A 17,746-nucleotide genomic window follows, 5' to 3' on the forward strand; every position below is an offset into this window, starting at 1 on the left:
TTTTCTTTCTCAGGCTACAGACCCACAACCAAGGCAGCCTGACGGAGGAAACAGGCAAAGACCTCCTAATACTATTGAAATGGGTGGAATTATAAGCAGTTCTGCAACAGTAGTTAATATTTTACTGGGGAGCAGTGCCAGAGAGATGGGGGTGGGGTAGAGCTGTGTGTGAAATAGCTGTTCCACCTGCCTTTGGGGACCCGAAGAAGCCGTTCTCTGTGGAAATAAATTTAAGCAAGAGTCCTTACAAAGCTCATGGGATTTTCTGCCACCGAGGGCCCAGTTTCCCAGGAACATCCTTACAGGGCTGGTTGTGTGGCAGGAAGGTCTAAGCAGTGGGTGTAGGCCTGACTAATAATGGGGGTTCTTGTTCCCTGGCTGAGTTTGACATCTTTCTTTCTCCCTCTGGATTTAAATGGCTTCTCAGCCCGAGAGGCACTGCCTGTGCCCTGGATTCAGAAGGTACACGCCTCCTTGGGAAGCCAAGGCGAGAGACAGCGGCTCTCTCTCTCTCTCTCTCTCTCTCTCTCTCTTTCTGCATCTGCCGGGAGAGCTGCCGCTGGTATTTTTCCACAGGCCTTTTCTGCGCTCTCAGGGCCTAGTTTTTCCCAGCCAGGCCCAGAGTCTGAGAGAGGGTTAATAGGCAGGAAGCTGAAGCCATCGCAGACTAATACGGAAGTCAGATTTTTGTTTAACTGACAGGTTTAGCAGGCCTCAGCGCTGGGGGAGGGGGCTGGGAGGGGAAGGGAAGTTTGTAGAGCTAGGCATGTGGCCTGCTAGGAGCGCCTTTGGCTTTTCTTAGGGTAAGGATGGGGAGGGGGGCCCCCTGGCATCCTGGCAGGGAGGCAGGAACCCATTTTGCTTTCCTCTGAGCTCTGGCTGGGGGTGGTGGGGTGACGACAGGTTCGAGTCTGGGCTGGGGCAGGCAAGTGGCTGTCTGGTCTGCTTTGTCCAGGAGGCATTTTGATAATGACGATGCAAACTTGACCACTGGGTTCCCCTCCTCCCCTCTCAGCCCGAGTGCTCTGTCCTCTGGGAAGCCAGGGCTGCCCTGGAGTGACTTGGGGGGCTCGCCTGGCCCGTCCGGTTTGCCTCAGAGGCCTGGCTCCAGCTTCTTCTTTCTCTTGCCCCCTGGGCTGTTTTCCCGGGCCTCCCTGCTCTTTGGCTTCACTTCCCCGCCCCCCGCGGGTGGTGGGGAGAACATTCTGCTGGATTGTTCTAGAAAAGAGCCAGCCTTCCTCCCAGCGAGAGGGCCGTTTCCGTGGGGGCAGATGAGGGTGAGCCCTTGCAGCTCACCCCCAAAACTCTCTTGCCTGTGGCCTCTGGGCCTCAGTCTTTGCTGGAGCAGGTCAGGCTGGCTGCACTGGTTTGCTCGTGCCGCGAAATCTAGCCAGGGTGTGGGAGAAGGGCGACTGCAGGCCCCTTTCGTAAGTTTTTCTTGCTGCAAAAGGCCTAGCTTAGCCTGTCTTTTTCTATGCACAGGATGGCTCTTGCTCACCAGAGCCTCACAAAGATAATCGCTCAGGAAGTGTTTCAGCCAATCCGGGGCCGCCTTACACTCCGATTTGCCGGGGCAGCCAATCGGGGATGAGCTTTTATTAGGCGGCCAGATCATCAAGCCGAAGTGCCAAACCCTTTTTCTGTGAGAACTAGGAGCCTGTCCTCCATGTTTTATAAGTATTGACATTACACAGTGTTAACAATGCATCCACAGAGGTAAGCTCGACTTTTTAACCATCTTTTCTCCCCCTCCCTCTGAGACATCCGCATTGTGGGCGAGCAGTGTGATTTCTCTGTGGCTGTCTGTGCCACAGTCACCCCTACAGCACTTAGGTTAACTTGGAACTGTTTAGAGAGATTTTTTTTTTTTTTTTTTTGCTTTCTTGGGTCACATGGCTAAGTAGCCATTAGCCAGAGCTCGGTTTTGCAAACTGGTAAGGGCCTGGCACACCTTTTCTTCCACCAGGACATGGTGTTTCTAGAAGAGTGTGAAGCTAGATCCTGGTATTGCCAAAAAAGAAGCTTTTTTTTTTTCTCCCCCCTCCTTCCTCTCTCTTTTTCTCTCCCTCTCTCTCTCTTTCTCTGAGCAGTTCCCCCCCCCTCCCCCTTGCACTCTTGTCTTCTCTTGTGTCACATGCCTGCTGGGGGAAGAAAATGGAAGGTAAGCAAGCAGGCTCCCTTCCAAGGAGAGCTCATGGCAGACAGCAAAGCAGGCAAGTTCACCTCTCCAAAGAGGTGCTGGGAAGGCTGGACTCAGTTCTGACCAGAGAGGACGTGTGTTTGCAAAAGAACCAAGCCCTCAGCAGAGCAGTGCTAAGGACAGATCCTAGCTCCTGGGGCCTAGGTGGGTGGTGGTGACTCCCCATGGTCTTTTCTCTTCCTACAGGGTTTCTTCACTTGAAACTACATTGTTCAGCCTTTTTTCCTGACTTCTATTGATACAGAGTGTTCTTCTGCAAAGCCAGCCTGCAGCCAGCAAATGTTTCTGAAAGTGTTTTCTAGGCTTTGGAGGAAGTTTTTGGAGTAGGGATGGGGATGGGGGGCGGGGGGGGGGGAGTGTAGGAGGGGGGGTGGGGGAGAGATGTTGGACAACATCCTGCAATAAATCTGAGGAGTCTTTTTTTGAATCCCTTAGTTTTCTCCTCTTGCATGGTTTTCAGTGGACTCATGTATCTTTTCTCCTTGTTTTCATTTTCCTTTCCCTTTTTTTTTTACATTGTGTCATCCTCTGTCCTCCTGTGTGATAGAGTGCAGAGGAAATAAAATCACGTCTGTGGCTCATGACAGCATTCCATATTCAGTGGTTGGGTTGTGTTGTTGTTGTGTGTGTGTTTTTAATAATCCCGTGTAACTGTTTAAAAAAATTTCCTTTTTGATCAAGTCCCAAATCTGCCAGCCTGTTCTCTCTTCTTAACTGTGGAAAAATGAGACGGTTGCTTGAACATTTGTTGGGTAAGTAAAGCAATCCATTTCTGTGACCATGTATAAAGAGTTTGGCGAACATTTGGGGTCTGTTTGTAACAGGGGGTCTTGGCTCCAGCCGTTGGGGGCTTTTTATGAGCAGGAACCCAAGGAGGGCTTTTTCATAGTGTCTTGATTTTAGGTGACTGTTTGAATCCACTGTTTTTCCTGATAACCTAGGGCTAGGATTGAAGATTATACTTCCTGTTTACCCTCAGGGAAGAAACGTTCAGTTCATTGTGACTTGACTGGAGACCTTGAATTGGGATTGTTTGGATATTAGATAGAAAACTCTGGGTAGGTGATCTGCTTGTGAAATGTAAGGAAACTGCTTGGTCTTAAGAGTCACAGAGCCTTAAACATGGGGGTGGGGAGGAGCTGGGGGTGGTGGTGTGAGTCCTTATGTTTTAAGATACTTACATGTCTGTAAAAATCCCACCCACCACCAAACTTGGTCTTGATTCAGGGCTCATACACAACAGACCCGGCCTTTTTCCAAGCCTGACCCACACATCTGTATGTGCACACTTACCTTTACTTCTGATTTATTTCTCACTTTTTACATTTCTCCTGATCTCTTAAGGCTGCAGCTAGAACTTCAGAGTGAAAAAAGTAGCTTCTTGTTTAGCATTTGCTTCAGCATTTCCCTAGAAGTTCACTGCATAAATTTCCAGCCTGGAGACCAATCCAGCAGGACTGTAAATGCTGGAAGTATATTCGGTTGCTGTGTTATGCCAACTTGATGGAGTCAATAATCTTTCTTCTTTTAAACTGGTGTCCAGCAACCCACCTTTGAGAACCAATTGGAAAAAGGGCTCATTTAATAATGAGGAATGTACCCAATTCTAAGCTGAGAAGTCTTTGCAAGACAGGCCAGCTTCTTAGAGTAAAGGGACAGGCCGTTAATGATGTAACATACTTAGAACTGAGCTGCTTGCCTGCTACTACCCCACACAAGAAAGTTCAGAGGCTTAGCTTTGTTTCTTTGTTCTTATCTCCTGGCTGTAAATGGAAATTACATATTGAGGTTCTTGTGGCCTCCTTGGAAGCAATATCTAATCACAAGACTCCTGCTTTGGTGCTGTCAGTGTTTGCATAATGGTGCATTTGTTGGGCTGGAAGGAAACCTAAGGGCAAGGCATTTGTCCTCCAAAAGCTTGCATTAAAATGGCTCCCACAGGTTTGCAAAGCCAAGATCTGTTTTCACATGTGCAGCCCCAGCAAGTTCTCAGCCCTGGAGCAAGCCAGCCACTTGCCTGTGGTCCTGGGGGCACCACCAAACATGAGTCTGTAAAAGTTAATGGCTCTCAAGGTAGCATTGTTTTCCAGTTTCACTCAGGGGGAAAAAAAATAAATGTCTGCATTGCAGCAGGACTAGCTAGGGACAGCAGTGCAGGCTCACGGTGCAGCCCAATGGGGTTTCTCTCTCCAGCTTTTGAACCAATAGACTTGGAGGAAAGGTTACAGATTGACAATGGCAGTGGCTGGACCGAGAGCGGGCCTTCTGGAAATTTCTACCATCTTTGTTCCTTTTAGGAAAAGCACATCCGTGGAGCTGAAGCGTCTCCCTACGTTCCATGCCTAGGGCATCTCCCCCCCCCCCTTTTTTTTTACATCAAGGTAGATGGTCCTCTCTCTGCCATGTTTGTAAATTGCAGAGGGAGGAACAGAACATTGGGCTGTTTTCCTTTTTCCTTCTGCCTCTTCAGCCCCCAAAGAGGATGCACAGCTGCAAGGAACAAACGCAGACACACTGGAGCTTTTGATTCCTCTCCTTTTTTTTTTTTTTTCCCTTGAAGCCCCTCCAGGATGGATTCACTTTCTGCTTTGGGAAATTAAGTGGCATTCCTGTGGGGCAGCAGGAGGAACTGCTTTTATTAGTGCCAGAAAATGGTCAGTGTTCCGGCTGTAACTAGGAATTAATTATATATAATCACTCAGTAAACTTTCTACAGAGTTTTTCTAATTGCTGCTCAGGAACGTGGTTTGCCTTCTGGAGCTGAGTCCAGTTACTTTTATAATTAACAGCTCAAAGATTTGAGTCAGAAGGAAAGAAACAATGGGGCCTCCTGGATTATAAATTAGGGATGAAAACAATAGCTTTTTTTTTTTCTTTTCCTTTCTTTCTTTCTTGTTACCCCTTTTCTTTTAAACAAAACATTCCCCCTTTCCTTTCCCCGGGAGAACAGTGGGGAAATGGCTTCAGGTCTTAAATAGGAGGCGGGGGGGGGAATGAGTCACCATTTCAAAAAGGGGAGGGGGTGACAGCAGCCCAGAAAACCCTGAAGGCAAAGGTAGGTTTTTCTTTTTTTCCAAAGTCCAGCCACTTCACGTGTGTGATCTCTTTGTTTCTTTTGCCTCCTTTCCCCCCCTTCTCTCTCCTGGGCAGAGGCCACAAACATTTTTCAGCTGGGAAGCCCTAGGTCTGGCTTTGCCTCTGGTTTGACCCTGAAAAGAAAGATACGTGCAAAAGTGCCTTGGCCACCGCACAGCCGAGGAGGAGGAAGGGAATCTGTGTAGCAGCCCTGCTCTTGATCTCAAAGGCAGAAACAAGGAAGGATTCACCCTTGGCTTCAGGTTGCTAAGGCTATGGACGCCCTTCCCCCTCCACCCCACTCTGCTTACTGATAAACAAGCAGGCAGGAGCCATTTCAGCACTGCAGCAAGCTGGGCTGCCAGCCTGTCCCTCGTCATCAAGATTACCTACCTACCGGCCGGCCGGGAGCCAGACGCCCGTCCTTGCCCTGGTGCAGCCTTGGGCACTCTGCCCTCCTTTCTCTCCTGAAGCTCACAGTCACCTTGAAACTCTCCACCCGCAGCACCAGGAGAGTTCTGAGGCCATGCGCAGACCTGTAACAGTAAATTACATTATCCACTATGAGGCTCTTAGCTTGGCCTGTGAAAGCGGGTTTTGCCAAACCCATGGTTAATTTTGAGGGCTCTGTTGGGGGTGGACAAAAATCTAATTTGTGAGTATCCTGCGCCTTGGCTGAGGGCGACGTTTTCCTGTTGTTTCTTCTCTGCAGACTCGGATTATCTTTCCTTGAGGTTAACTGTCTTAGGACTGGCTGGGTGTTTGGTGGCCGTTTTCAGGCTTATTAAACAGCCTTTTTATTTGACTTTGGCCTCAGGCTGGGGTGCAGCCCTTCAGATGCCTGCTGCCCTGGAAGCACTTTTCATTTTCCCTGGCTACTCTTTGGTAGGGATGCAGAGCTGGTTTCTCATCTACTAGAAAGGGGGAATGGGCTTCCTACCCCCCCCCCCCCCCAGCCTGCACCCTTTTAACAGTTTGGTGGTTTGCACAGACACCTGTCTGTCTGCACTTTATGCCAGAGGGCTGCCTAATTCCTCACCTTCCACCCACCTAATTCGAGGGCAAGGGGGCCTCGTTTTAGAGCCTCACGTTGACGGCTCAGGATCTGAAAGGGAAGGGTTTTCCTTAGGAACCTGTGACTTAACAAACTCCCCCTGTCACTGCAGATTTTTTTTTTTCCAGCTTCTAAACGTTGGGTTGTTGGTGTCCTTTGGTTGAGCTTTTCCTAGTTCTGATATTTAGGAAGGTGGCTTTGAAACTAGCAGGGCTGCTTAAGCAAGAGCTACAGCTATTGAACAAACTGCTACCATTTTAGCTTCAATACAGGAATGAGGCAGTGTTGCCAGACGCCATTTTAAGAATCCTGCATAAATAGCTTAGCTACCGATGACTCTGCCTGTTTTAGGTGAGTGCTTATATAAAGCTGCTAACCATTCCCTCCCCTCCCCCCAATTTTTAAAGAAATTAATTGCAGATTTAGGGCAGCATGGTGTTTTGATTTTAATGTTCACTATTTTGTGATCTAGAAAGAGGAAAGATGTTTGTGTCTTGGGGATGAAATATTTCTTACAGCCTGGACCACTTTGGTATTTTGAATGAAAGTAAAAAGCTGAAGGGAAAGTCCTTTTGAACGATTGCATGATTCTTGAATTGCTGTGTGATCATCCTCAGCTGTAGACCCAGACTCTTGTGCATGCTGGTTATATATTCTAGAGGGGTTAGATATTCTTGGTTAACAGTCAAGTAGGGGCACTTGGGGAAAAGAAATATCTGGGCATTGTGTTTCCAGGCAGTTTTGTGTCCAAACTAGATGTTTTCTCTTTTCTCTCTCTCCTGGAAGTGTTGAGGGGATGGGATTCCTGGGAATTTACGGACCAGCCTTGAGTCTTCAGAATTAAAAATCAGAAGGCTTAAAACATCCTGGAGGTGCAGTTCATCTGCAACTTTTAATTGCTCTTTTCCAGTGCATGCAGGTGAAGAAGTAAGCAGAGGTTTTCTTGCTCAGGCATTGGGGGAGAAATCTTTTCTTCTTTCTGGGACGCATGGGATGGTCTTGGTTGTATGTGCAGGCGGGTGCCTGTTATTTCTTCTTTAATTGCCTGAAATGTATCAGTTTGTGAAATCCAGGGGCAAGTGACTTAGGGGAACCCGTGAGTGCAAGAGGTGACGGGTGGTGGGAACATACAACGTATACAACTAGTAGATGGTGTATCGTCCTGTTGGGGTGAGATTTTTTAGCTAATTTTACCCTTTCCTTTAGCGGGCCCCAGCCTCCCCAGCTGACCTTAAAAAAAAAAAAAAGTAATGTCAGTTTGAAACAAGGGCTGCTTGTTCCATTGTTTTGGATTTAAATAATTGGGGTTGCTGGAAGCTAGCAGATATGGAAGGAAAAATGCTGTGTATTTTCTAATAGACTTTAATGTGTTAATGAGGAGAGTTCAAAGTCTTTTCTTCAGACGCAGCTGCTTTTTCTTTTTAACAATTATTATTTGACTGTTTTTTTTTTTTTCCCTCCAAATGACTGAACAGTTCTTAACCTAAATTGACCAAGATCTGTGGGGCATTCAGACAGGTACAAATCTTTTCTCACCACCACTTTTGATGTAATATTCATAGTTTTTTTTTTTCCCCTTAATAACATACTAGTACTTAACACTAAACCAGAAAAGAAAAAAAATGAGATCAGTGGTGTAGAAAAAAGGAAGTCCCTTTAGATGTGGCTATTCAAAATGACTAATTTTGCATTCTGGTCTTTGCTTTTGTAAATGAAGTTTTAAAAAATTTTTTTCCTCTAGATGCATAGACATTGCAATTTCCTTTAGTCAAATACAAGTTATTGTGTGTGTGTGTGTGTGTGTGTGTGTATGTATGTGTGCATGCATGTGCATGCATGGGTTCCCTTTGAAAGGGTGGCTTGCTGATCTGTGAAAAAGATGGGTTTTCTGAAATTGTTGTCCTTCAAATCCTTGGCTAAATCCTAGTGGTGCTATTGCTAAAGTTAGGTGATTATGGTGCCCGCTTTGTAATACTTGGAAAGATAAAACAGCTTAACTTTCTTTTCCTTCTTTTCTGCTCCAGAATTATCTTAAACTCAGCAGCATATAGCCACCCCATAGCTAGTTTGCATTTTCTTAGCCTCTCAGCAGCTTTCCTGCCTGAAGTATTCAGCCTCCTCTAGGCTGTTACAAGCCAAATAATTGTTCTCTTGAATGCAGCCCAACTCCATGATCTATACACCTTTGAATGTTTTCAGCGCTGCAGAAATCCTTCAAGTGGGTTTGGGGGAGTCTGTAATGCATAATTGTTTCTTTTCACTACCAAACATTTTGGTTGGATCCCAGATTAGCGTTTTCTCCATCACTCAAAATATGGGATCGGTTTCAAGAAGTTTAGGGTTTCACATACTTCATGCTAGAGAGGGGAGCAGAATTCTAGTTGCTGGAAAGATCAGGGTTGCTGTTTGTCCTTTTGAAGCTGACCATCTCCCCCTCTTTGAAGGGGCTGCATGGGGCTTTCTGTTAAAATTTATTTCCAGTCACCCCAAGCAAAAAACCATCAGCGGTATCCATTTGGACAGTCTGGGTAAGTTGCAGGCAGGGTGTGTTTCTGAGTTGAGCTTGTTTGCCTCTTAAGTTGGAGTAAAAAGTATCAGTGCCACAAATCACGGTTGTATTAGTGCACGTTAGCGACATGTTTAAATTTCAGAAGCAATGTCTTCTGATGAAAACCATTTGTGACAACATGTCTGTTGTTTCTTTGGTGATTTGTGTCCCAGGCTTTCTCTACAAAGGCAGTGTGGATGAAATTGTCAACGGGGTTCAATATCAGAGACCTAAATGTGTTAACATTCTGATTTAAAAGCACACTGCCTTTCTGTTTCTTCTCTCTGCTGGGACCAGTGAAGTTGGAGGCCTTTAAGTTCTTCTAACTTAATTGTCAGCTCTCATCTCTTCCTTTCTATCTAGTCCCATCAAATACGGAATTCTCCTAAATGCAGCTCCATCTGACCCTGAGGTTCCAGGACTTTTGGGACTTACCTTTTGTCTAGTCACAGTCCCAGACCACAAAACACAGAAGGGACATTCTAATCCTTCCTGCCTTAGGCAGCGTCCCCCCTGTCCTGGTTTTTGAGTCTTCCAGGTGGAAGATTTCAGCCATCTCAGTTGGAGATGCACCCATTTCTTCTTGTTGAACCACAGTCCGATGGAATTGCATCTAGAATAATTGCTCAGGTTCTTATCACTTCGTCGTCAGCCTAATGCCTGGAAAGTTCCAGCACCTCAAACTGTTGGCACTTAGAAAAGCAGAACTTTTCCTGGCTTGGCCTGAGAGGTGTGTGTATGTCCGTGGGGAAGATAGGGAATGGCCTGTACCCTGTTCAGCGGGGAGTTCCAGCCGAGAGAGCGAGAGAAGATTCTGGTGGCTGGCCCAGCGGAGGGCCCTGCTTTCCCTGCTTCTTATCCCAACCCCCAACTCTCATCCTGTCTTTTAAATAATCCTTCCTCATTCCACTTTTGTGGTGGGGGTAATTAGTCACAGCTCAAAAGAGTGCTGAATGCTTTCTCTAAGCCATGCCTGCTACAGGGAGGAAGTATCCCAGGGGTTGGGAGTGTGGAGACCCCAATCCTAATTCCTGGGCTAAGTGCTGCTGGTTTGAATGTTTTGAGACCAGGCCTTTTGCTTCTAGCCTGAGCATATTTTTTACTTTGTAGCTTAACCTATATATTTTTTCATGTTCCTGCCTCGTCGGGAAATAGTAAGATTTAGCCAGGAGGTCTGGGAAAATACTCTTTGCCTTGCAGAATTCAGAGATCTGAACTCCAGGTACCCCGAAAACCACCTCCAACCTGAGCCCGGTGTTAACAATGAGAAACTGATTTACTTGAAGCCTGGGGTTTCATTGGTCCATGGGGGTAGATGGTAATTGTGTGTCTTAAAAAAGCCTTTTGCATCTTCCAATAGCATGACAACTGGAATAGTAATTTGACTTCAAGAACAAGCTAGTGTTTAAAAACACTCCTATAGGACTCTTAACACTTTGTTTGATATCAAGGTGTGGGTTCCTTTCCCCCTACCCTTGGAAGATTGTCTGAAAAATGTGGGTTTGTTGTTAGAACTTCTAAATAACCGCCCCCATGGGGCAAATTCTCAGTCTACCTAAACGTGAACGTAATTTGCTCTGTTTCAGCTTGGCTGAAGAGGAAATAAAAACAGAACAGGAGGTGGTGGAGGGCATGGATATCTCTACTCGCTCCAAAGGTAAGTAAAAATCTCGGATTATCTATCCAGGGCACAGGAGGAAATTGGAATTTCTTTTTCTTGTTGTTCCAGTGCAGTGAAGTGTGGCTTACGAGACGAGGCTCTAACACTCCTCCGATTTTGAGAGGTTGGCACCTTTGATGAGTGAACCTCATTTATACAGAAATCTTTTGATTTGCTTTCCCTTGGCGTGTCTGTGTCGGTGTTCCAACCTGTCGGAAATTGTCCCGACAGTAAATTTTACATGTGAGTGTCATGACGGAGGGCGGCTGGCTAGCTCTCTGCAGGGTGACTTTCGGGAATCAATTTAAATAAAGCATGTTCTAGAAGCAACTGGAGTCTCCAGCCGCTGCTGGGTTTCTGATTTCAGTAACAGGCCTCTTTGGAAACGCAGAGGTGGAACGAAGGTGACCCACTTCCTTGGTAAACGTTGGTCTTGGTTAGAGATTAAAGGGAAACGTTAGATTAAGTGGAATGCTGGGGCCAGTGTTTGCGTGTAGGACAGAATTGTGCAAATCAGAGTAAACATGGTATGTGCTTCTATTCAGAATCCTGTGTTAGAGCTCCTCAGGGATCTTCTAATTGAGTCATTGGTACTTTCTGATTGGTCTGTGTGAGATTTCGCGAGGTTTCCCACAAGGAAGCAGTTATTCACATTTTGCCTTCAGGGTGCTTTTAGAAATGAGCTGCAGGAACATTTCTCACCTCTTTGGTTGATGAAAATGCTCATCTCCAAACTTAGTTGTTGTACCTCGGTGGTATTCTTTCAACAAGTCGCTTAGTACCTGTGCTGGGGTCTGCGGGGGGAGGCGGGAAGGACTAGACACAGGGTGAGTACAGACTCGGCCTTGAAAGACTCCAATCCAGCCCAAGAGCTTTTTGAGGATTTTGATAAGACAGCGTGTCGCTGTGGGCAAAGACGAGGGTCAGAGAGTGGTGGCATGGTGGTGACCTGGGAAGCAGGGGCTGGCCGTTGTTGCTGCCTGACTTGCCTGATGGGGGCCTGGGCCTGGTTCAGAGAGGAGGGGGGAGGCCCCTCAGGTGGACAGGCCAGGCTGTCCGGGTGGGTGGTCGGTGCCTGGGGTGCGGGGGGGGGCAGTCGGAGGGCTGCTCCCCTTCACCAGACCCCCACCCCCACCCCCCTGCCCAGGCTGGGCCCGCAGCACCTCTGATGGTGAGGAGAGCCACAGGGGAGTCTGAAAAGAGGTGTTTGGAGACAGTTGCTGATGGGGAAGGCTGTCTCAGTCCCCCCACTTTGGGGTCAGAATTGAGTGTGGAGAAGGGAGCCCAGAGAACGAGAGCTGGGAGCCGGGCTCGCGGTCCTTGCTCTGCTGCTCACTTGGCCATGTTCTGGTTCTGCCCCTGTTTTCTTATCTGTAAAATGGGCTGTCAGATGAGATTCTAAGATTCCTTCCACCTTGGGCTTACTCTTGTAAAGGTAATACTTGCTCTGGGATTTATGAAGGCTGTGCTTGTAGGGTCCAGGAGCCTTTTCTTACCTGCCAAGAGATGGGAGGTGGTGTTCCCATTTTGCCGTTGAGGAAACCGAGGCTCCGAGTGGTAATGTCTCCCAGGTAGAAAGTGCAGGATGGGCTCGAACTGAACCGAGGCTCGGACTCCAAGGAGGTGCTTCTTTCCTGAGCCCTCGGTGCCTGGAAGGCCCTGGAGCCCCGTTGTGGAGACTTCTCCAAAAGGGTCAGAATCGGGGACCGTCAGCCAGAGCAGGAGGCCTGTTCAGCTCAGGCCCTTTTCTCTGCGTGTGGAGACCCCTCTTCTCTTCCCCTTGAGCGTGGAGACCCCGCTTCTTGTCTTCTTTCAGACCCCCAGGTGCTCCTAGCCCTTCACCTTCTGTGTCTGGGCCGTCCGAGGTGTGACCACTCTGGGGTCATCATAATCCCTTATCCGCCCCACCGCATCCTCTCCCGACAGCAGGCAGGGCGATCTTGGAAAAACACCCCCATCAGGTACATCTCATCTTGCTGAGTCCCTCCACTGACCTTCCAGCGCCCTCGGGCTCCAGTCTGAAGTGACGGTGACCAACCTGCCTTGGCCTGACCCCTCCAGCTTCCTTCACTTTTGTTTACCTTGTGACAGACACTCTGTGCACCTGACCCCACTTGAGCTCCCCAGCCTCCCTCCCCTCCGTCCTCTCCTGGGGGCCCTTTGCCGGGAACGCCGCCCTGGGTCCTGCTGTCTGGTTCTCGTCTCAGCTTCTTCTCAGACGTCAGCTCCTGAGGGAGGCCTTCAGTGGCCACCCTGTCCACAGGAGAGCCATTCCATCGTTTTCTGTTATGTTTTTAAAAATAAACTTCTAATTTGAGAGCAGTTTTAGATTTAGATTTCCAGGTAAGTTGTGAAGCTAGTGCAGAGTGTTCCCATACCCCCCCCCCCCCCCCCCCCCCGACGCACACACACATAGTTACAGTTTTTGCCCTGTGTTAACACCATACATTGGTCTGGTCCATTTGTCACAGTTAATGAATCGGTGTGTTACTACCAACTAAAGTGGATGCTTTGTTCAGGTTTCCGTAGTTTTTCCACTAAGATCCCTTTTCCCTTCCAGCACCCCACCCAGGAGCCCACATGACATGTAGCTGTCGTGTCTCCTTAGAATCCTCATGGCTGTGCCAGTTTGTTAGACTTCCCTTGTTTTCCATGGCCTTCCTAGTTTGGAGGAAAACTGCTCAGGTATTTTGTAGGATGACCCTCATTTGGGGTTTATGTTTTTCTGATGTTTATGTTCTGATGTTTTTCTCATGGTTGGATTCGAGTAGGCCGGAATTACGGGTTTTTGAGAGGAAGACCTTAAAGGGCCGTTTCCATCACATCATATCAAGGGTATATATTATGAACATGATTTATCACTGGTGGTGTTGACCTTGATCACTTGGCCAAGGGAGCGTTTGTCAGGTTTCTCCCCTTCCTCTTTGGAAGGAAGTCACAGTGCCCGGCCCACACTTACGAAGTGTGGGAAGCCATGCTCCAGCTTCCGAAGGCCAGAGTATGTACATAAATTATTTCATGTTGTTCTATATGGGAGATTTGTCTTGTTTCTCCCATTTATTTGTTCAACCATTTATTTATATCAGCAAGGACTCAACTGTTTCATACTTTGGGTTTTGTATTACTTATTTTGTTGCTCAAATGGTTCTAGCTTTGGCCACTGGGAGCACTTTCAGTCGGCTCCTGTGTCCCTTTGACGTCATTGTCGGTTGACTGATTGATTGAACACTTTCTTAATTTCTGGCACTGCAGGATGCTCTAGGCTCATCTTGTATATTTTCCCCGAGGCCCCTGGTTGTTATTGGAGAATGGCCTTAGAAACCAAGATCTGGGTACTGGATGTGCTCATTGCTGCTGAGGTGATCCCACATGCCGCGGAGCAGCTGGGCCCATGGGCCACGGCCGCTGAGCCTGCGTGTCTGGAGCCTGTGCTCCGCAACGGGAGAGGCCGCAACAGTGAGAGGCCCGTGTACCGAAAAAAAAAAAAAAAGAAAACCTGGCTTCTGGAGTCAGACTCCCTGGGTTTGCATTCTGCCTGCCCTCTGCCTAGCTGTATTTGTGGTGCAGTTTCCCCTTGTACATGGAGATGATAAAAATGGAGGATTATGGTTGAGATTAAACTTGCTCACATGTGCAAAGCACCCAGAACAGTGCTGGGACATGGCGAGTGCTCAGAAATGTTAGCCACGATTAGAATCAGTTGAGCAGGGATGAGCTCGTGTTGATAAGCCTATCAGGTGGAAACCCTACTCACCAAGTTCTGCTTCTTTCCCTGCTTCCAGCCTCCAGGAAGAGGGCATGGAGGTAGTTAATGAAGAATTGTATAATCCAAAATATATAAAGTTTATATAACTGAATATCAAAAAAACAAACAACCCAATCAAAAAACGGGCCGAAGACCTGAATAGACATTTTCCCAAAGAAGACATACAGATGGCCAACAGGCACCTGGAAATATGCTCAACATTGCTAATCATCAGAGAAGTGCAAATCAGAACAACAGTGAGATATCACCTCACACCTGTCTGAATGGCTATCATCAAAAAGTCTACAAATAATGAGTGTTGGTGAGGATGTGGAGAAAAGGGAACCCCTGTGCACTGTTGGTGGGAAGGTAAATTGGTGCAGCCACTACGGAAAACAGTATGGAGGTCCCTCAAAAAACTAAAAATAGAACTACCATGTTATAGCAGTTCCACTCCTGGTTGTATATATATGAAAAAAAGAAAAGTAATTTGGAAAGACACGTGCACCCCAATGTTTGTAGCAGCACTATTTACGATACCTAAGACATGGAAGCAACCCGTGTCCATCAGCAGATGAAGGGTTAAAGAAGATATATGTGTATACGTGCGCACGCACACACACACACAGTGGAATATTGCTCAGCTATAAAAAACAATGAAATTCTGCCATTTGCAGCAACATGGATGGACCTAGAGAATATTAGGCTTGGTGAGATAAGTCAAAGACAATTACTGCATGATACCACTTACATGTGGAGTCTAAAAAAATAAAACAACTGAATGTATATAGCAAAAGAAATAGGCTCACAGATATAGAAAACAAACTAGTGATTTTCAGTGGGGAGATGGAAGCAGGGAGGGCGCAAGGTAGGGGTATGGGATTAAGAGATACAAACTCCTATGGGTAAAATACAATAGATAAGCAATAGGGATATATTGTACAGCACAGGGAATTGCAGTCATTATTTTGTAATAACTTACTGGAGTATAATCTACAAAAACACTGAATCGCCATGCTATACACCTAAAACTAATATAATACTGCAAATCAGTAAAAAAAAATTGAGCAGGGCACCCCAGCAGGCAGGTTCGGAACTGGCATCCTGTCCGCTGAGGCGTTTGAAGAAATCCAGTCGGCAGCCTTTTGGACTGATTTTCTCAGGGCCTTTGTGGAGCCCCTGTTCTGGTGGGGAATTGTGAGGGGGATGGCGTCACCTGGTTTCGAGGGAGACCTTCCTCTCTCTCCCCAGGGATTGTGTTGGATGGCTTTCTTTGTGTGGAAGTGAGTTCCTATCCTCCAGGGTCACCGTATGGCCAGGTGACTGGCTGCTCCTGTGTCCTGCGAACCTTTCTGATAGAACCTCTCCGGTTAGGTGAGGAAATCGCATAAGCAAAGAAAGGCCTGGAGTTATGCTACGGCGTGGCTGGGGTTCTGAGAGCTGAGGTCAGCCTGGTCCAAATGTGACCAGTGAGCAAAAGCTGGGGTGAAGGCTTATTTCTCTTTCAGTCCTGATTCTTCAAAATCCGCCTTGTGATGGTGAGGGCTCTGTGAACACAGACTTGTTTCTCTAGCCTGCTTTTCTCATGCTTTGGGACATTCAGTGCTTCAGCTCCCACCTGGTACCGTCTCATCAGGGTTCTTTGGTTGTGAGCAACGGAATCCGGTTCTGGTTAATTGGAGCAGGAAGGGGATGGACTGGAAGGTGGTCGGTTGGCTCATGGGCTTGAGGGAATGGGTGGAGGCCCAGGGCTGCTCTGGGGAGCGGAGCTAGTATGCAGCTTCCTCAGGGTCAATAGGGCAAAGTCCCTAGGGAGCGTCCCTTACCTAGTGTCATGTTTCTGCCCTTTGGCTGGGGAAGGGCCGGTATCTAGACATCTGGACCCCCCCCAACGTTGCCCCCACTGGGAAAGAGGTAATCCTCAAAAGAGGATGAGGTGACCACCAGGCTTCTTGGGAAACTGGCAACATCATTCCCTGCTTGTGGGTGGAGAAGAGGCCCCGAACTGTACTATACTTGAGAAACTTAGAAACTCTGACAATAATTGGCGCAGAGTTCTTTAATTCTGTTCCTACGCCTAGTTTGTGCGACCTTTCAGGTTCTCTAACTAAATTTCAATTTGTACACCCTCTTACCCCTGACACATACTCACTTATTAACTGAGTAATTCCCAAGCCAGGCATTGCCATAATGCCAGCCTTGACATTTACCGGGGCGTTTTAGCTCTCGGGAGACAGAGCGCTCACACTTTCGAGATGTCAGGTTGACATTTGTGTCTGGGGGTAATGATCTGCTGAAAGATGCTGAAGCAGAGCTCAGAAACACCGTCTAGGTGCCAAGTGTGTTGGCCTCGCTGATGTTTTCTGAGTACTTACTAGGTGCCAGGTATTCTATGCAAATTACTTCATTCGAGTCTCATAATAACGCTGTGTAACAGGTGTTTTTATTCCCATTGTATAGTTCCGGAAACTGAGGCTGAGAGAGATTCATGAAGTGCCAAAGTGGAGAACTGGGGTCAGGTTTTATCTCTGATTTTAAACCTTTGTACTCGGTCGTGAGCTCTACCCCAACGATCCCAGGTGTGATGTCTGCAGGGGCCCGCAGGTGGACCAGTGAGTGTAGCTGGCATCCAGGGGTGCTGGGGCCTTTGGTGAGTTGGAGAGTATCTGTCCTAAAGGGGGAGGGTGCCTCCATTTGATGACTGCTGAGCTGGAGCAGGAATATGGCTCACTGGGTGTCACCACCTGGGAGTTATTTTTTTGCCCCTGTAAAAACGCCTGGTTTAGCAACGTGATCCGTATAGCCCAGTTTCTGAAAGACCATGCATGAACCCAACAAAACACATCTCTGGGCCACAAGTGGTGGAGGGTTGTGGGTTTGCTTTCTCTGCGTGAGACTGGACACAGCACTGTTCATTGCAGGATTTTGGCCACACGATGCAGGAGGTCAGAACAAGCTCCTCCAAGGCCAGGGACTTAAAGTCTGAAAAATGATGGATGCTGGGAGCTCACATCTCCGTACAAAGGCTCCCCTGTTCGGGCTGCTTGCATCTTGATCCTACTGTGTGTGCATTTTGCAGTAATGATTGTGGTGTATGGATGCCAGGCTGCCAGAGCTGAAACCATTTTTAAAAATGTCTGTGTAATGTCACCCGCACAAGGGAACGAGCCACTTGGAAACCATGCACAGATGCAGCGGAAGCCCAGGATATTAAAATCTTGAACAGTATCATTCTTGCTGAGATTTGCCTGGGTATGGATGTTTTCCGAGACAGGATGCTGGAGGATATACAATTAACAGCAATTTGCTAACCAGCCCCAGACCTCAATTAGTACAGGATCCTCGTTCTCACTGTTGTATGTAAATTAAGACTGTTTCACCAAGGGATTGTTTATGAGGATGGCTATGAGATAGAGACCTTCTATCATTTTTTTTTCGCCCCAAGCAAACTGTTTAAGAAAATA

At 47.4% G+C, this 17,746-nt stretch overlaps 1 protein-coding gene across 13 annotated transcripts in view; it reads left to right on the top strand.

Annotated features, from left to right (window-relative positions):
• Positions 1–739: 739 nt before the first annotated feature.
• The window catches only part of ZMYND8 (zinc finger MYND-type containing 8), a 126,611-nt gene continuing 109,604 nt past the window's right edge, over positions 740–17,746 (top strand). For 8 of the 13 annotated variants that reach the window (XM_060030677.1, XM_069541464.1, XM_069541465.1 and 5 more), the window contains exons 1-3: positions 740–803; positions 1,483–1,716; positions 10,464–10,534. In XM_060030677.1, coding sequence (XP_059886660.1) covers positions 1,703–1,716; positions 10,464–10,534 — 85 coding nt within the window. In that variant the 5' untranslated portion in view covers positions 740–803; positions 1,483–1,702. Of the gene's footprint in view, positions 804–1,482; positions 1,717–2,141; positions 2,162–2,575; positions 2,953–5,838; positions 5,931–6,547; positions 6,681–10,463; positions 10,535–17,746 lie in introns of those variants that run through there. The other 5 variants (XM_060030678.1, XM_060030680.1, XM_069541462.1 and 2 more) reach the window with 5 other exon arrangements.

This window comes from Delphinus delphis, chromosome 15 (genome assembly GCF_949987515.2).
Source record: "Delphinus delphis chromosome 15, mDelDel1.2, whole genome shotgun sequence".
Classification (NCBI taxonomy): domain Eukaryota; kingdom Metazoa; phylum Chordata; class Mammalia; order Artiodactyla; family Delphinidae; genus Delphinus; species Delphinus delphis.